Source organism: Phalacrocorax carbo, chromosome 6 (genome assembly GCF_963921805.1).
Source record: "Phalacrocorax carbo chromosome 6, bPhaCar2.1, whole genome shotgun sequence".
In the NCBI taxonomy this organism is placed as follows: Eukaryota; Metazoa; Chordata; class Aves; order Suliformes; family Phalacrocoracidae; genus Phalacrocorax; species Phalacrocorax carbo.
The window spans coordinates 12,665,563-12,684,569 of NC_087518.1; the positions used below are offsets into that span (position 1 = coordinate 12,665,563).

The following is a 19,007-nucleotide window of genomic DNA, read 5'->3' on the forward strand; positions in this document are numbered from 1 at the left end:
TCAATAACCCACCCCCTGTACCACTGGCTTACCAATCCCTGGGATGCTCCTGGGACTCCAAGAAGTTTGGGAAGGCCAGAGAATATTGAAACATATGACAGTGTTGAGGAGGCAGTATCATCAGAGTAAATTAATGGTTCATGCTGCATTTTGGCACCGTGGCCCTGAGTACAGCAGGATCTTCCATCATGGAGGAGCTGCCAAGATCTTCACATCCTGGCTTTCCTCCTACCATTATAGCTTTTTACTGAGGTTCCCAGATTCCACCACATGCAGTGGTAATCCTTGGAAATTTAGCATCGCCACAGTTACATCCGAAAGCAGGGATGTCACTTAGCCGAGGTATATCGAGTTTCTAAAGGGGAGAAGAGATCGACCCTTGGCAACTGCTGGATCACCATTTGGATAGCAAGTGTTAAGACAGTGTACGTCAGTGATTTAAATCCAAAATGTTTTTCACTGAGACAGGCAGAAGGAAATATCGCATTTTTCCCTTGCATCTTCAAAGGATGAGGCAAGGGAATACGAATGATGCAGAGCAAGAGACAGAAAATCCCATGATAAGGCAGTAACACTGGCCAGAAATCACCGAATGAGATGAGCCTGAAAGGGAGCTCAAGCACATTTTTGAGTCTTCTGTGCTACTAGTGCTTTCAGTCTTTCCTTTGGATCATAAAAAGGTAAGGCGCTCCCACCCTCCTTTTCCCCGACAGCCCAGATTTTAATGCTGTCCCATCAAAACTGAAGTTATTCTCTTGCGCGGTGTGACATCAACACCGCAGCAGGATCTGGGGTTTCAATGACTTGCCAGCTCTCTTTCGAAAAGGGAATAGATTTTAAAGCTGTGAATATTTAGGTGTACTAGCTGATTGCAAAGACAGCCAGACATGTGTGAGGTGAGGGAAAGACTGGATCATGCCTATCCCAGACTTCCACCAGTGAAAGAATTTGCTGTTTTGGCTGCAGAGACTCTTAATTGCAGAGGGAGGTTCTCTGCAACCACAACAGCAAATCCAGCGCCTGAATTGAAGAGTTTGGCTAGGAGACAGGATTCAGGCAGTAACAAGCTTGCTAAGCTGACATCAGCATTGCCGAGGCTTTAGAAAACAGTCTGAAGGAAAGAAAACAATTAAAAGATGTGGGTGCAACTGGATAAAGGAATAGAATCAACATGGCATTTACTAAGTGCAGCTTATACTCATGCAGCCCAACCGTCAATAAAATAAGCTGTTTCTGTAGATCAAACATATGCGGTAGATCTTCACCCAGATATATGTAACACATCGGATATGACATACCACAGGCAATAAGTACTTCAAACAGAGAAGATGAAGTTTAAAAGGTGAACTGCAAGGGACAAGCAACTGGAAAGGAGGTGTTTAAATGGGAAATACTGGGCAGAAGGCAGATTTCTAGTAAAATATCTCCGAGATTGGCTTTGGGAGCAATACTTCAAGAATGACTCAACATAAAAATAGAAAGATAATGATGATGGACAAAGTGTTGACAAAGGCTGTCACGGCAGGGAGAGACTGAAACACTAACAGGGAAACTAAAGTTTCATCCTGGATCAGGGGAGGGGAAACACAACAGAATTTAATTTTGCAGTGATGGAATTCAGCAGTTTCTGCTGCTTTGCTGCTGGAAGTGGCAGGAGGTCCTAGATGCATTAGTTCTGGGCTATCAGCTGCCAGTGTGACAGTCATAAAAAAGGCAAATGAAGTCCTGAAACGTATCAGGTGAGATATTTGCCACAGCAGCAAAAAATGCATGAATACTATTATCCATAACACTGGCGACCCTCACCTGCAGCACAGACAGCTCCGCTCTCGTGGGACCAAGGCAAATCCAGAGCTGCTGAGAAGGGCTGTGAAGCAACAAGGCGGTCCCAGGACTCGATGCCCCATGGGAGGCTACAAGGGCTGGATGTGTGTACGAGCTAAGCCGGAATGTGATTGTCCCCTGAGAATGGGCCAACAGAGAGGGACTGGGACTGTTTCACATGCCTAACACCTTCATGCCCACTTGCTCAGGTGCCAAAGAGGAAGAGATTTGGAAACCCCAGATCAGTGGAAGTCTGGCCAAGATGCAGCAGGAACAACCCAACTCCTTTTGGGCTGGAGGATGGAGCTTTCAGGCGTTTTTCCAGGATGGACCCTGGGCCACAAGGAGCCAAAAACTCCACTTGCAGCCTCCGATATGAAACATGGGGGAGGATTAAAACCTGGAGATTCAGTGGTCCCCAGCCAGAGGAAGTAAAGAGAGAGCACACACACTTACACGTGCGTACGCACCCCGGAGGCCCCAAGCTGCTACGCCTAACCCCACCACTGCCTCCTTGCTGCTGTCTCACGGCCCCAGCTTCACTTCCTGTTGTGTCTGCACAAAGCCTAAAAAAAGAGAAAAAATAATCGTGGTGCCTGGCCACCCAAAATGATCAGTCTGCGTGTTAATTACAGCCTGCAACTCCCAGTGGGTGAGTGGGATAGGTGCTTGTTTGTACTGTAGGAAGAGCCAGCTCTCAGGGCAGCCCCTCTTGGGGACATCTGAGAGACGCTTACTCTCAGACCAAAAAAAAACCAAACTCTGAATTTGAGGGAGGGAGTGTGTGAAACAATCATATTTGTGATGGATTCTGGATTTGAACATAGGAAATGGTATTGGTGACATGAATTGACTGCCTGGCACACGTGCCATGTGCACAGCTGCGCAGCTGAACTGTATTTATAGGATAAAGAAGAGTTTATGGTGGGAAATAAGAACGATATTACCACTTTATATTAAAAGCAGAAACACCTGGAGCTCTATAGTGTAACAGGATCAGCACTTGCTTAAAGTCCGTCACTGGAAGAGCCAGAAATTAGGACCCGGATCTATCTCTTTGTGGGCACAGCAATGAGCTTTTGTAGACTCTTCCCTGGCATCTGTCATGGGCGGTGAAGGAGTGCTTTGGCTGTACCAGTGATGGCTCGCTCATCCCTGACTGTAGAGACACAGCCCCGCCTTGTGAAGACATGCTCCTCGCTATTAAAATAACTGTACCCAAGAGGCATAGAGAAGGATCCTACCATCTAATTTAAGAAAGGATATTGAGACTGCGTTATTCAAAGCCAAATCCTAGCTGTGGCCACTGCCTGCTGAATCTGTCCAATTTTTTATTTTAACATCTGGAAAAAAAAAAAAGAGAAAGAGGAAAAAAAAGAAAATAGAGCTTGACATAGCAGGGAGAGATGCAGACAGTTCCTGCAGTGTGAGCTCAGTTTTCCTTCGTGGTTTGATAGCAAATCCTGGGATACGCTGCCCAGTTGGCAGCTGGACACTTTGTGTGAGAATGGTACAGGACACAGAGGCCAAGAAATCACACATGGAAACAGCTGTCAAACCCCTGGGCAGTGGCCCATGGTCTGTGCAAAGAGCTGCCCTGCCGGGAAGGGTCAAAGCTATTGGGTCTCAAGGAAGAAAAGTTTCAGTCTAGGAAGTTCTGGCTTTTATGCTTGGGCTTGTAGTGGTGAAGAACACATTTGGTTCAACAAAAGGGTTGATTGTTGTTTTATTGTTTTGCTTTGTGTTGGTTTTTTTTTTTGAGACACTTCTCAAAATGAGGGTGATGTGGGATCCCAAATCCTCCACTGAACTCCAAACCCAACAACTTAACACTGCTGAAGGTAATGACCTCTGTTTGATAGAGGACCAAATTAGTGACCATTTGCTTCCTTGCATGCTGCATTCAGCTGTGAAAAAGCGGCAGTTCTGGAGTTCTCATCTTTATGCATCTTCAGAGCTAAGGGAGCACCTCTGGGAACTGAAACCAAAACACATTCCTATTTTTATTCTTACAGGAAGGTTTTGATTTGGGAATGCAAAATTTTGACTTCAGCAAAGAGGCAAATCCAATCTACTTAGATTCCTATGACTGCTCATTTTTACTGCATAAAAAAAGCTGGGGATATGGACAACAGAGGCTGAATTAAAATGCTAGAGAAGAAAGGAAATCTAACAGAGCCATGTGCTTGATTTGCTTAATGTATCTTTAAGCTTTGTGAATTCAGACACAAGGTCTTCTGCTGGTGCGCTGCAAGTGAAACGAGAAGCAGGAGGTGTAACCAGCTCGCTTCATCCAGGCATTTGTTCCCAGAGCCAGCTCAGCGGCTCGATGAATTGCCAAAAAAACCCTCAAGTCTACTTGAGCATCTGCCCGGCCAAGGCTGAAGATCCCCCACATGCCATGGTGATGTGGGGAGGGAAGGGGTGGACATGTCTCGCTGCGTTCTCGCGTTGTGGTCACCCCCTCATCATGGGCCCTCTAGCACGGCCCTGCAGCGCCTCGCCATCTGCTCAGCCGGCAGCACCTGCTTCGTTTGCTGTTCTTAGAGATGGTAAAGAGACAGCAGCCCTTGTCGCCCATCACACTGCTCTGTCACACTGGCAGCTACCTCCAACGGGTTAGGTGGGACTCTGCCTCTCACCATCTTGTGGAACCGTGAGGAAAACCTGTATTCCCGGGGTCACAAGGGAAAAGGGAATATCCCAACTACTTTGGATTTGGGGCACAGGACTTGAGGCCATAGTGTGGGAAATCTGGGGTGGATGGCAAATGCCAGAGACCTGGCTGAGACTGCACAGGAGAGCGGCAGTGCAAATGCGGGAGATGTACTTCCCACTGGGGGAGAGACGAGAGCACCAGTCACAGCTAAGAACATTGATCCCTGAATCTGCAGGACATGACAGGTGCCATTCTGCCCCCAAAAGTGAAACAATAACACAATGACTACGTATAAAGACCTCATTCAAGTGCTTGTTCTTCAGTGCAGCCCCAACCACTGCATTTCAGGACATGCAGGGGTTTGTGGAGAGAATGAGGGGATGCCCGAGGCATTTCAGACTTGCTTGGGAGCCTCCAGACTTCTGCCAAGGGACTGTGGGACTGAGTGGATTTGGAAGGAGCTGCCTTACCAAGTAGCAGGCCAAGTATTTTCCTACATCTCCAAAGCTGAGGTTTGTCTCCTAGACAGCTGATGGGTGTCTCTGCACTTTGTTTACACTCCGGCGGTAGCAGATTGTGACCTTTGGGCATGCTCAGAGGTAGCAGGCAGCATCCATGCCCCACTCTGGCAGGTACACTTGGCAGCACAGCACACAGGGGATTAAGCATTTTGGGGAGACAGCATTTCAAGGTGAACAGCAATATTCAGGCAGGCACAAGCAATGGCAAAAAGTAACCAGCCCTATGGAGAATTACCAGAAGAGATGATTTCTGATCTTTCCCTGGGCTTTATCCATGCACAGCGCTGCTCCCCAAGCAGCTGCATTACAGAAAAGGGGAGAGCTCAGATATCAACCTGCAATACCCCAGCTGAGCCCACCTCATGCAGCTTCCATGTGGCAGACAACTGATCCCTTTGGAGTGAACGTTGTATTTTACCTCTTTTGTTTATCCTGGGGCCGTGCCAGTGAGTGGTGAGCTGGAGGAGTGATGGAGGGGAGCTGGCATCAACTCGCAAAACTCTGTAGCTCTAATATTTACAATACAAACATATGTTTCTTGTTCCAGACCCACATCCTTTGTAGCTCAGGAAATGCCCCTGTGGCCCTTCCCATCTTTGCTTCTCTTTGCATGGTGTTTTTCTCCCCAGTTATGGCTTGTTCCATCTGTTCTGCCTTGTGACAACGTCCTCTTGCAGAGGCAAGAACAGACACAGGTGACCATTTGTTCCCATCATGAGGTAAGCAGTGAGTGACTCCTGTGCAGGAGGTTATATGGACATGGGCAACAGGTTGTCACCTAACGCAGCCCCGTGCAGTATGGTCACAGGCAGACCCACCATCACCTGCCTCCGATATTCTCCCTGCTGATGAACAAGCCAGTAATATATAACCCAGCCTATTCCTGACAGCCTACCCTCTCTCTGCGAGCCAAGCCTCGGTAAAGGCTGGCTGGCTCTGCATTTCTCTCTGCTGAGGTAGAGGTGGCATAGAGTCTGTCAGAGCCATCTATCTCAGCTCACTTGTTAGGGAAAGGGAATAATCCTCCATTCTCCAACAGGCGTGCCCCTGCCAGCTCCTCCCATTGCCTGCAGCAAAGCAGCAACCCAAAGCATCCTGGGGTGCAGCAGGACCTTCCCTCGCTTGCTTCAGAGCATTTTCACACATCATAGCAGAGCAAAGGGGCATGATACTGCTGAGCTGACTAGCTAGGGATGGCTGAAAGAACTGCACAGGGTGCGCATCCATCTGCACCGGGACCCAACTAATGCCCTGATCCTCTACACCTTGTCCTCAAGGGACGGGCAATGGGAGCATTAGGAACAGGACCTCCAAGGGGAGCCCAAGGTCTGTAGCTGGCTGTACCCCTGCAAGGGTCCTGGAGCAAGTCCTTCCCAGATAACAGAGCCAGGCTAATGTAGCAGATCAGAAGGGCAGGATTAGAGTCATCATTGTGATCCTGCTTCCTTGAGCAGGCCAGCGGGCAGGGACATCCCTGTTCCCTGCAAAACCACCACGTGATTTAAGAGCATCCCTCTGTGTCACCAGCTGAGCCACAATCCTTGGGCATTGGCATGGGACCTGGAAGTTCAACTGCCCATCTGAAACCACTGGATAAGTGTCTTCTCTCTCCAGCACTGCATCCTAACTCTCAGGCTCAGAAGCTGCCCCCAGGTAGCTTGGTTTTGGGCTGTACAACTCTATCCTCAAGCACAGCCACCACCTGGATGTTGTCAGCCCGGTTATCCCCCACGGCAAAGCCCCATATCCAGCCAGGCGCCATCTCTCACAAGGAGCATCACAGCACTTTGGCTGCTGTTACACGGGCAACCAAAATATGTCTGTTCTCACAGGGATGGGGAGTAAAACATGCACATGAGCCTGAAGCTCATCTGCTTCTCCATCAGAGGGCTTAAAGAAGGCTATTTAATTTCTCTTACCAGTAAAAGACTGCTGCTCTGAGTCTGTATAAGGCTCAACAGCACCCACACAACATGGTGGGCTGGAGAATACGTACCTGCTCAGTTTGGGGCTGAGCAACAGATCATTGGAAGTTTTGGCTCAGGCAGTGCAACACAGCCTTGTTTAAAGGTCCTGCCGAATCAGTCAAGTACAGGATTGTACCCAGAGACACCCCCGGTACCAGCAGCCCAGCCTGCTGGGACTGCTCCTCATGAGAAGGGAGAATGCTCCAGTCAGCGATCCACGTGGTCCTGACTTAAAGCTGTTTCATTCAGCAGAAATTAAACCAACTGAGTGACTTGAACTTGGCTGGATCAGACAGAACCGAGTCCCAGCAGCGTGAGGATGCTTGAAAGCTTAGCTCAGGCTTTTTTTCCACCACTAAACATTTTCTACCATCCCCCTAGCCCTTTTGAAACAGCCAAACCAAATAATTAACCACTCTGCTCCCCTCACCTCCCAGCACTTACAAACTGCAGAGGGCTAAAGAGAGATGTGTTGCAAAGAGATTACCCACAAAGCTAAGGGAAAAACCACAAATAAAAGCAGCTGGGAGTCAAACCTGAGCGGGGCAAGACAGAACGTGCACATGAGGAGGTTTACACAGAGAATAGCCCATGTACAACAGGCACCACAACCTGCAGCAATGAAAGTCAAATCTCCTTCCCCATCAGTGCAGATGGATGAACCCACACATATTTGCATATGGGAGAAAGCGGTTTTGCTGCACAACAGGCACCAGGGTCACCTAGAAGTGATGTTATAGGTGCCATGAGAAAGTACCTTTTCAGGGCAAGATGAGGGATGGATGAAGGCTGCACAATGGTCCACCCTCTTCCTCTTCTCCAGTGCCTGGCTAAATCATGTCCCATCCCATGAAGCTGATGGAGGGGTCCTACCAGTCCCTATCACACAGACCCTCCACCCCTGGAAATCTCCCCCTTTTCCCCAAATGACTCTTTGGCAGTCTGGGAAGCTACTTAAGGCTGACTTCAAGCAGCTACAGATGGCTCCTGAAGGGTGATGGGGCACCCCATTCCCAGCACCCATTTTCATCCCACATCTCTGCTGATGAGGCACCCCCAGTACCTCTTTCCCAGCCACATTCCTTAGAAGAGGTACCACAGGCAGCAACCTCTGAGGTGACACTTCCCATTCTGAGGAGGCCCGGTTGTACAAACCTCCTAGACAAGAGGGAAAGGAGCATTTTTCCACCCTCCTTCCACCAAATGCGCATGCTCCACAGCTTCTATCCCCTGGGACAAACCCTTCTGCAGTATTTCCATCCTCAAACCACACAGTTCCTATACACATAGAGACCTAAAGGTATTGGGGATCTGCGGACTGCACTGTTACAAGGTGTGCACGGGCTCTCCCCAATGCCCAAGATGACCTCCGAGGAGGAGGAGACGAAAGGAGGTGTCACTCCCTAAAAATAATACCCTTGTTTGCATCAATCACCATCTTGCAGCTTCTCCAGAGTCCCAGGGCTGTGTGGCACAACTGGATGGTAACAGCATCCAGGCTCCCTGGCACTAATGACAGTCTCCCTCTAGCCAAGAAACACACTCTAAGAGGGGACAATGAGTCACTGTTATACAGGCTGCACTGCCTTTAACAGGAAAAATCATTCACTCTTCTCGGGATGTGCCCTGCTGGCTGGAAGGCAGCAGTCCATGGGCAAGAGAGAGACAAGGGGGTGTGATGCCTCCAGGAAATGTTAATTCAGGGTGTGGACAAAGGCCCTAAGCTATTCTCTATGGAAAGTGATGGATGGGAAGAGCCACGCAGAGGGGTGAGTACATGTCCTGCTCTCGTTCCAGCCAGACAGGGAACGGATGAACCTGCCAGAAGCAGCAGTGGTTGCAGTGAATGTCTGGGGATGGAAATGCATGGCCTCAGGGAACTGAAGAGGGATCAAAAATCTAAGCACACATGTCTCCACCTGTGCGTGAGATCCCTGATGCCTGTACAGAGTCACCTGCTGTCTGGGACCCTGTGCCAGGGGCTCATGGAACAGGAGTGCCTTTGGCACACAGCATCGGGGGACGGAGTGGCAACAGAGATGCATCACCTGTCTGTCTGACACTGGGGCACTTAAATCACCCACAAAGTGCACATTACTCCCAGCATGGGGCCCTCACACACAGAAAATATGAGGTTAGACAGGCCAGGAGCTCTAAGTTGTTTAAATGTACCTGCACGGTTTCCAGTCTGCTGGCAAAAGGCAGATGGATGCTCCCTGCTTCCTCAGTGTGGGGTTGCAATCCCCCTTGTTCATGATTGTCACCTACCCATAAACATTTCCATGCCTGATGACTTACGCTGGATGCAATAAAACTGCAGACAGCAGATACAGGGCATTCATTTGGCCTCCAGCACAAAGTGCCACTGGACTTCAAGTTTCTCCATTTGGATCCAGCTCAACACAGACACACTGACTTTCATAGGAAAATGCCTCAGCCCACCCTCCCAGATGCTGTGGCAACCTTTGTAGGGCAGGCAATGCCTCTGTGCCAAGAACATCAGCAGATGCCTCCTGAAGGGCTCGTGAGACAGAGGCAGCAGCCTTGCAGCTGACCTGACCCCCTTCCCAACTGCAGTCTCCTGCTGACTGTCCCCCTTGTCACCGACTTTTCAGTATCTTTTCTAGCTGAAATGTGTCCCGACCAAGAATCACACCTGAACAGGGCTTTCTGGCAGGTGACACACAGGGGTGCCACAGAAATGTGACAATAAGACCTATTTCACATCACCACCCCGTCCTCCACTGAAAGGATCCAAAAATACCTCTCCAACAGGCAGCTGCTTCATTCTCACTCCTCAGGGTCTGCTGTTCCTTTGGCACAGACCATAGCTGGAGACAGGATTCTGGGCAAGATCAACCACTGCTGCACCACAGCCTGTGTGCCCCATTCAACACCACGTGGGGCACGGGGTGGGAGGGGGACAGCGGTCCAATATTCAGAGCTATTTGGATTTTTCTGGAAACCACTAAAAAAGGGGTCTCTGCTGAAAGCGCTCCAAAGAAACATAGCAAGCACTGCTGACAATGTAATCTCCACTGTCCATTTCTATTAAACCTCTCACAGATTTAACAGGAACTGGTGCTGATTTTTCACCATCCGAGGTGTACAAGGGCTCCCACCTGCTGTAAAGCTAGCGCAACCCTGTGTGCAGCCCCCTGCCAGCACCCTTTGGAGGAGCACTTCCCAGCAGGCTGCTGGAGCACTTGCGTGTCAAAACAGACAATGGACTCGTGTGTGTTTTGCTTCTCATGCCTGAATGACAAACCCAGCCCACAGAGCTTCGTATTTGCAGTGCAAACTCAGCACTCTGCAGTTAACACTGGAACTGAGAGACAATTTAGCATTTATGTATTTCCAGCCAACTCCATCTTCCATATGCTGTACACAACTGCTCAGACAGCAGCCACATAGGCAGCTAGGAGATTTGAGGGGGTGTTGTCAGATGTATGCATTTTTTTTAAGCTGCTACAAAAAGAACATTAAACTCCTGACATGAGATTGGCTCTGAGCATCCTGCATGATTGCAGATTTCTACTGTATGTCACACACACTGAACAGGGAAATAATTATCTCTCTATTTTTTGCCCTTCCCTCCCCCCGTCCCTACAGGAGACTGCTCAGACTCCTGAAACCTGAAATCCCTGGACTGTCCAGGCTTCAGCCGGATGACTCCTGTTTAGGGAGTCCTGGCCATATCCAAGCCAGTGCAGGGACTGGCAGTCACTGGTTCCAAAAGCGACTGTGATTCAGAGATCTGGCTGCTTTAAAACCACTTCAGCATTACTCTTGATGCTCAAGATCCTGGGAGGTTTACTTAGGAAGAAGTTATTGCCATTGCCATTAGGAAGATATTAAAATTACATACGGAAGCTCCTTGTTTTCTGTAAAGCCTCATGAAAGCTCTTTCCTCTCTTGATTCCTGCTTTCTCACGCAGCTTACTTTGCCCTTTGTGAGGGTAATTTTTCTTCATTTCTCACTGATGGCACCTCTTGGACCATCACAGTGTCACCAGCCATACCCAGGCACAGCAATTGGCACAGCTGGCCCTTGGCCGTGTGGCTCCCTCCCCCCCAGAGACAGAGACAGCTTGGGCTCTGTTTTCAAGGAAGGCTTTGTTGTTCCAATTTAGTCAACTTGAGTCAAAGATCAGCCAGGGAAACTCTAATCAAGTGATGGAAAAGGGTGACAGCTATAGGATTAGCTCAAAATAAATCATGTAGAGAGGGAAAGAAAGAATCCAGATGCTTCAAACAACCTGCCAAATGCCACAGCACCATCTCTGGCGATCAGAGCAGAGCCAGAGCCAACGGCAGCTGGTGTGGACACTCTGTCCCATTCAGTGGTTCCTCCTAAACCCACATGTGCCCTTGGTGGCAGGAGGCTCTGGTCACCTGGTATCAGCCTGAGGCAGATGTCAGGAAAGCTTAATAGAAGGACCACAGGCATTTGAGGTGGTGGGATGTATTTCACTGGGGTAATGTGCCTAGCTCTCTGCTGTCACAAGAAATGCAATTGAGATCTCTATAGGAAACAGAAAATTAACAGTATCCAGCAGGAACATGGCCTCTGTGAGCAACTAAAATATCTGTGCATGAACACCACTCAACCTTCTATTTTCAAATGGTTAATTCCTCCTACAAGCCACACTAGACGCGTTCCAAGAGCAATTCCTCTTCCCCATTATGCCTGTCACTCTCCTGGCCCCGGCTGGCTGCTTGCATATATAATGCAAGCCTGAACTGCCAGCATTTCCATTCCTTGTCAATAAACTCTTCCTTTCCAGTCTGCTGCTCAACAGGAATTGCAGCAGAAGGGCTTGCGCTGGCAGTGCCAAGGTAGAGATCCCTGCTGGGATGCACACGGGCTGATTTTCAACTGGCAAGGCTGCACCAGAGACCCACCTCCCCCCTGCACAGCTGCACTCGGCAGTGGTGTCCGTACCCCTGCAAGCTCCCATCGCCGCGGCAGGCTCAGGCAAGCCACAACTGCAGAAAGCTCTTGGGCTCAGCCAGCTGCATGGACCTACCAAGCCCTTCTGCACCAGCCTGCTGCCTCCTGGTCAGCTGCTGAGGCCACAGCAGGCCGGGGTATCAGGCTGGACTCGCTCAAAACCTCCAGGCAGTCAGGTCTGGCTCAGGCAGATGCTCTTTGTGCCCTCTGCACACAGGCTACCTACACACATATAAGAAAAAATGACGTCTCTCTAACATTGTATGGCTCAATGATTTGCCTGCTGAATACGTTTCAACCAATCTTGTCAGCTTCGTGCATCTGGAATTGATGAAAGCCCCAACAAGCAGTTCTTGGAAAAAATGCACACTCAGCAAACCCTTCCCAACACACCACCTTGCACACAGCCACTCCCTCCCCAGCTTTGTTTCAAGGCTCTTGCCCCTCTGCTCTCAGCAGGGGGCCAAGCCTTTCCACATGACAGCAGGTCGTTAACCTGTGAGACTCTCTGCCACAAGATACAGAGAGCAAGAGGCTTTACAATGCATTGAAGAGATGCACGAGCTTGCAGAGGACAGGAGCTAATTACAGCCTGCTGGAGGCTAGGGAGAACCGCCTCCAGCACATAACTTCTCATCCTATAGCTCCTTGTGCCTACTTCTGCCGCATTTAGTAGTGGGCGTTGCCTGAGACCACCAAAGAATCCTGTTTCCCCAGCCAGCATGTTTAAGAGAGGATACGTACATCTCTAGTGTCATTGCAGCACTGAGATGCAACAGATCCAGCATCGCTGGTAGCAACTTGTCTGAGTGGTTGCCGGATTTATCTCCCTGTCATTGGCTAAGCCCTGAGAATGGCTGTTAGCAGCAGGTGCTCTGAAGACATCTCTCCTTTTTACAGGGCACGAGCAAGGTCTAATGGAGACCTCAAGGAAGAAGGGAGCCAGGAGTCTTGCATCTACACCCACCCAGCAGCAGCCGTTCATGGGCAACTGAAGCAAAACACCAGCATCAAGTCAACCTTGTTTCAGTCTCAGAGGGCCTGTGTCTGCTGATCCTATTAAGCTGAAGGGAAATCAATCTCTCTGATACTGCCAGGAGTAAACTTGGAAAAAACCCAGCTGTGAATATGCTACCTCTGCACCCTTGCCAAAAGCAATGGACTGGCTCTGCAGATGTGTGCAGGACTGAACTCGCCGCCTTCTCGTGCCATGGAGAAACATGACCGTGCAGAGACACTCCCCATGGCGCAGGGAGGCCGGGCAGAGCCACATGCTTGCAGGGCACCACACTAAGAATGGGGGTGGGGAATTGCTGAGGAGCTTCTGACCTCCAACTAGTTTGTGCTAATTTCCCAGGTCCCTGCCTTGAAGAAAGCCCTCTGGAGCAGGGGAGCCAGCCCCAGTCACACACACTCACCTGGCAGCTCCAAACAAACATCACCTTTGAAGCTCATGTCAACATCACCCATCTTCCTGCAAGGTCAGTGAAGCAATATCTGGCCAGAAAGCAGGCTTGGGTCAGTTTTCACGTTAGTGGTGAGGCTGCAAACCCTCAGGGAGAGCAGCTCTCCTGGGGAGACCACTCTGAAGGATGGCTCAAACCTGCTGTCACCGCTCCTTCCCCAGAAGGGCTGGGAGAACAGCCAGGAGATGGAGGGCTGTTCATCAAGTGACAGTTACAAAGAGAAGAATAAGCTGTGAGCACTGTTGTGACATGAGGCCAGGACTCGTGGCCTCCATGTCCCTCCATACCACAAAGGTGACATGGAGTGGGAAGGGACCCATGGGTCACAACACGCCCTGTGTACTGCCGTGCAGGTCCAAAACATTCACCAGCACATCTTCTCCACAAACACCCACCATGCATAGAGCTGCCAGCGCATGCCACGACTAGGGACTTGCTGATCTGCCGCTTGAGCCATTGCAGAGCCAGTGACACCTTCAGAAGAGAGTTTCTGGGTAGAAAGCAGCTTCAAGTCCAGCTGGATAATGCTCCGGGGGAGTCTATGACAATTAAGTCCCATTATGAAAAAGCTGGGTCTCACCAGGACCGGGTGCTTCTGCAGGACAGCAGGTCTCAGCACCTGTGCTCAGCCACAGTTTGTTTACATGGCCACATAACAGACTTATCTGAGCATGACACCAGACTCATATCTGGGGCTGAGTGGTTTGCAGCATCTCCCATCTGTGGAAACAGCTTCACAATGTGACACACCACCATGGGGGTTCAGTGACAGCAATCATGTGGAGCAGCACTGCTGGGAACACAGAGTGCATTTTGTCTTCCATTGCCCCAGTGCATCAGGGAGGATCACTGACAAGATGGAGGGAAAGCAGGACACACTAACCAAGAGGGAGGCAAACAGGCTCGAAGGAGCCAGGCTGGGCTGTCCACAAGGCTGGAAATGGCTGGTGCTTGGAGAGCCCAGCTGTAGGTGCAGGAAGCCCTTGCCGCTGCCCAGGGAAGGACTGGAGACTGCACAGGGCAGTGTATGCAGCTGGGACAGCAAAAGTAGGCACACTCCGAATCCACATGCACTTAAACCCTCAAAACCAGGTCTTCGACCATTTTTAATACCAAATGGTGTGATTTTCACCTCAGCAGAGAGCTGCCAAAGGATGTGGCTTATGTGGCCAGGCTTTTCTGCGCAGGTAGATGGTGATGAGCCACCTTGTTGGTGAAAGGAGCTTAGCTCCTTTCACACTGACCTGTCCACCAGCAAGCCAGCATAAAGATGTCCCCACATCCACAAGTCCTGCCAGGCTGGGTGGGTCAGCAGGACAGCACCAGCTTCAAGACAGGTCTCTGATAGCATGGCTGGGGTCCAGATCCCATGCAATGATCTTGCACAGCTATTCATAAACTTTTCATACCAAACCCCCATTTTTAGACAGCTGCCCAGGGCGGGTCACAGCGATGCCTGGGGCTGACACTGAGATGTATTTGCCAGCTGCAGGGGAGTGTGTGTGCACAGGGCAGTGTGGTGTGTTTGCTTTTTGCAATTGCTGTCCTGTCTGCAGGGCTCAGACTACAGGTCCAACAACATCCCTGGAAAGCACATGTCAGGGCAATACTGTACTCTGTCAGATTCAGCGCAGTGAGACGGTAACAGAAATTTGGGGGCTGTTAAATAGTGGAGTGGCAGTCGAGGATATTAGCTGCTGCAGGTTCATCTAGCCATGAGGTCTCCTTGGCTTGCATGGCTCCATGCAGAGGGAAACAGGCACTGGTGGCTGCTGAAACCAACTGTGCCACCTCCTGCAAAGTGTGCAGTATGCATGGTTGGTGCCACTGCAGCCCGTTTGCTGACCAGCCAGCACATCCCGTCTCCTGACAGCATGAGGCTTGCAATGGAGCTGGCACTGGGGAATACTGGGCATCACCTCTGCGCAGGACCCGAGTTGCATAGAGCCACTTCTCACACTGTGTCCTTTGGCTCCCCTTCCCTTCCCTGTTCTCATGCACGCTGCATGTTCCCTCACAGCACCATGCTCTCCTTCCAACACAATAAATGAAGTATCAGCTTTGCTCCCTGGCTCATTAAAGCTACAAGAGAAACAAAATCAAACCACAGGTCCTGGTGCCACCTCCTGTAATGGGTAATCTCCTGTGAAGGACATGCAGAAAGAGGAGTTTAGCTGAGCAGTGGCCACACAGCTGCTGGGAATACAGAGCAACTCTTTCTTCCCACCTTTGCCCATGTAGGGTTTGGACTTGGACTGAGATTTTGGCTTCCCAGCAGAAGCCACAGGCAATTGGGAAATGGAGAACAGAGCAAGCCCAGGCTACAGAGGAGAAGTTTGGGGGTTGATCCCTATTTATCAGAGCTCTACAACTTATTTTACTGGATAATTTACTGGAATTACATGGGGTGCAAACCTGCAGCAGAGCAAAAACTGGGCTGGTCAGATTTAACCTCAACAGCCGGCAATGAAGCAAGGATCCCGGCACATGGAGATAAGCATCATGGAAGGGGGACATCCGCCCAGGGCAGCGGTGTGTAGGGTGGATTTAGCAATCGCTCCCACCATCCAGGCCCACTGGAAGGGCTTTACTGCCAAGGAGGCAGTTGGGTTTGACGAAGGGAAAAATTAGAAGATCCATGAGAAACAGTGGAGAAATCACAGAGGACTTGTAGTTGAATATAGGCCTATCACAAAGCTGCAGATCCAGACAGGAGACAGAGACAGGGTGTCCCAGCCACTGGTCTGAACTGGACAGCAGAGGCTGGGAATACAGGGTTCAACTCCCCACTGACACCAGGCCTTCCCTCCACTCATGGGGGAAAAAAGTACTCTCTTAGGGTAGCTCCATTTGTCTCTGTTCTCAGCATCACTGCAAGCCATGCAGTGAAGGCAGGACCTAGGCATGGCAATGTTCACCCCAGGCCTTCCAAGCCACTGGAGCTACTCAGCGAGATGTTCCCTCCCTGCCAGACCACTAATAGTCATTAACTGCCTTTTAACAAGGAAAGTTTTGGGCATTTGCCCAGCTGTGTCTCAAAGCCTCAATGTGAAACATCCCTGCCTTGGTCCCACAGAGGTGTTTGGGGAGTCAAGCTCTTCTTTGGGTACTCAGCTCGGAGGGGGAGTAATGGGAGTTAAGCACCTAATGCCTTTGTAGTTTCTTGGCTTCTGATAGCAAGTCCTGAGAAAGACAGCTGTGTTTGCACTGTGATTAAGATGGAGGGTTTGTCATGCTCTCCATTCAGACGCTTGCGGGAAGCAAGGACCAAGAAAGAAAATCTGGCACTTAATAAATAAATCCCAGCACCCCCAGAAGCGCACCGGCCACTGCATGAGCTCTTGTCTCCCAGCCTCAGACCTGACTGATGATCACAGAAAGCCCTTCCTGCACGAACACAAGCAAACGTCCAATTGCTCCAGAAGATGTTTTTGTAGAGTCCTTTTCCCACGATAAATAGAAGCATTGGTGTTTTGGGAGTGGGGACAAAGCAGAAAGTGCAGGTGCAACATTCTGCCAGAGAGAAACAGCTGGGCTGGAATGCCAGAGGGATGCGGGGCCAGCAAAGGCTGGATCAACCTGGCAGAGCCACCGAAATGTGAAATCTCTCCTGCATGCACAGAGTTAACTCCTGGCATGCTAAGTCCCCTCCTTCCCCTTCCCAAGCCTCTTACAAGTATCAGAGATCCTCAGGAAACCGTAGAAAGCCAAGACAGACTAGAGAAAGCATTCCTTATAAAAAGCCTGGCCCTTTGGAGCAGATGGGCTTCATTACTGACCTGCTCTCAGCATTGGACCGGGCAGATTTTTCTACCACGACAGGTCACGGCTACAGCATTTTGTGTCTTCTTCAAACCAGCCAGATCTGAGGTCTTTTCAGCCCATGTTGCCCAATGCCTCGGCCGACAAACGTCATTGTACTTTGAACAGTGGCTCCCTGCAGGGCAGCGGCTACATCCTGGGTGTCACAGCACTGCGACCGGGAATCCGAGCCAGGCAAAACTGCCCCACGACAAAAGCAAACAAAACAAAACAAAACAGAAAAACCAACACCATCTCAGAAGGCATCTTAGATTTCACATCCCTGCCTGCACTTGCAGTGCTAGCCAGGGCAAAGGCAGCATATCCCTCGTTTTCTGGAATGCTGAGGACACGAGTAAGCCAGCTGCAAACATGACCCAGTCTCAGAAAGCCTTCGCTGGCCGAACCACACTCACATTCCAAGGCAGTGCCTGAATTTCAGCCTGAAAATACCTTTAAACAATGGGAAGGAACTGAGGTCTAAAATAGGCTCTTTCCTGTTCTGGAAAAAAAATCTCTGGTTTATAAACGTCTGCTATATCTAAGTGTGTATGTTGCACCATTCAGATGAGGTCTAGGCACATTTGTTGGTTCAGGACCTAGTGCTCTGCAGGACCTTTGTCAAATCACTTATAATCTCTACCACTCTATAATCTCTATAATAATTTGTTCCCCCCTGAAGGGACAAATCTTTAGGCACAGGTCAGAGCTGACTGACAGTTCGCAAGAGCAACTGCTGACTTTGGATGCATAGCTCAGATAACTTGAAAGGCCAGATTTGCAAAGATCATAGCAAGAGTCTCTCCAGGACCTGCGGGTGCTGAGAGATGCTGGGCTGGGCAACAAAAACCATCCCAAAGCTGGCAGAGAGTGGTGGCAATGAGTATCTTCTGTATCCTCCTTGGCACATCAGAGGGCTGCTAACCACACCAGAAGGATAAGGCCTGTGATAGGTGCTACATGCCAGTGGTGTGGCTTCTGGCATTTCTGCTTATCCTCCTGTAACACCTCAGTCCTCCTCTCTTGGGCTAGTGAAGTGGTACCTCCACTCCAGGAGTAGCTGGAGGAGGCTTTGCTCTACCAGTGCCCGGAGGAGATCCAACTGGTTTATGCAGCCGGTAAGGATGGAGAGGGACATTGCTGCTTCCCTGCTCACAAACCTTCATGGAGTGCCATCACAACCTTGGTGCTATTATGATCCTGGCTCTGGTTATCTCTCATTGTTACAGAGTCAGATCAAAGGCTGAGTACATTTAACCTGCCAAGCCCCGTGGGAATCCAACAACTCATGCTGATAGCAGGCCGCGAAAGAACATGGGGAGGGCAGAAGCAAGGGGTAAGAAAGTGCTGCTAAAAAGACCTAGGAAGCAACAACTGGATGCTGAAGGCAGACAGAACCAGAGCAGAAATAAAGCAGCAAGTTGAAATTAGAGGGTTTTTTTCCTTCTTTCTTATTGGAGAAGGTGATTCAGTGCTGGAACTAACCAGAAACATGGAGCAGTCCCTGTCCTGCTGGCTGCCTCTGCGCAAGGTCTGCCTTTGTCCACACCAGTCACCTCCAGCACGCACAAGTCACTGGACTGGACACAGGAAGGATGGGCAAGAACAGAATAGCCCAGCTCTTACACAAGGGTCTCTCGGGATCAGACTAAATGATCTCACCCTCCCTTCTTGCCTCAGGCTCCCAAAGGTGCCTCTTCCTCCAAACACTTCTGCGATTCAAGGGGATGTTTTCTCAAATAACACTCGTCAGAGATAGAAGTCTTGAGAGGGGGAAGGTTGTGTAAAATGCTTCATATAGCACCCAATGACCTC

At 50.0% G+C, this 19,007-nt stretch overlaps 2 protein-coding genes across 6 annotated transcripts in view; both read right to left on the reverse strand.

Moving 5' to 3' along the window:
- The window catches only part of TMEM43 (transmembrane protein 43), a 481,635-nt gene that overhangs the window by 387,996 nt on the left and 74,632 nt on the right, over nt 1-19,007 (reverse strand). The window lies entirely within an intron of this gene.
- Nucleotides 1-19,007, reverse strand: part of CHST13 (carbohydrate sulfotransferase 13) — a 33,720-nt gene that overhangs the window by 8,783 nt on the left and 5,930 nt on the right. The window contains exon 1 of one of the 5 annotated variants that reach the window (XM_064453739.1): nt 17,171-17,260. The exons of 3 other annotated variants lie outside the window; for them this stretch is intronic. In XM_064453739.1, coding sequence (XP_064309809.1) covers nt 17,171-17,183 — 13 coding nt within the window. In that variant the 5' untranslated portion in view covers nt 17,184-17,260. Of the gene's footprint in view, nt 1-2,280; nt 2,304-17,170; nt 17,261-19,007 lie in introns of those variants that run through there. One more of the 5 variants, XM_064453742.1, reaches the window with a different exon arrangement.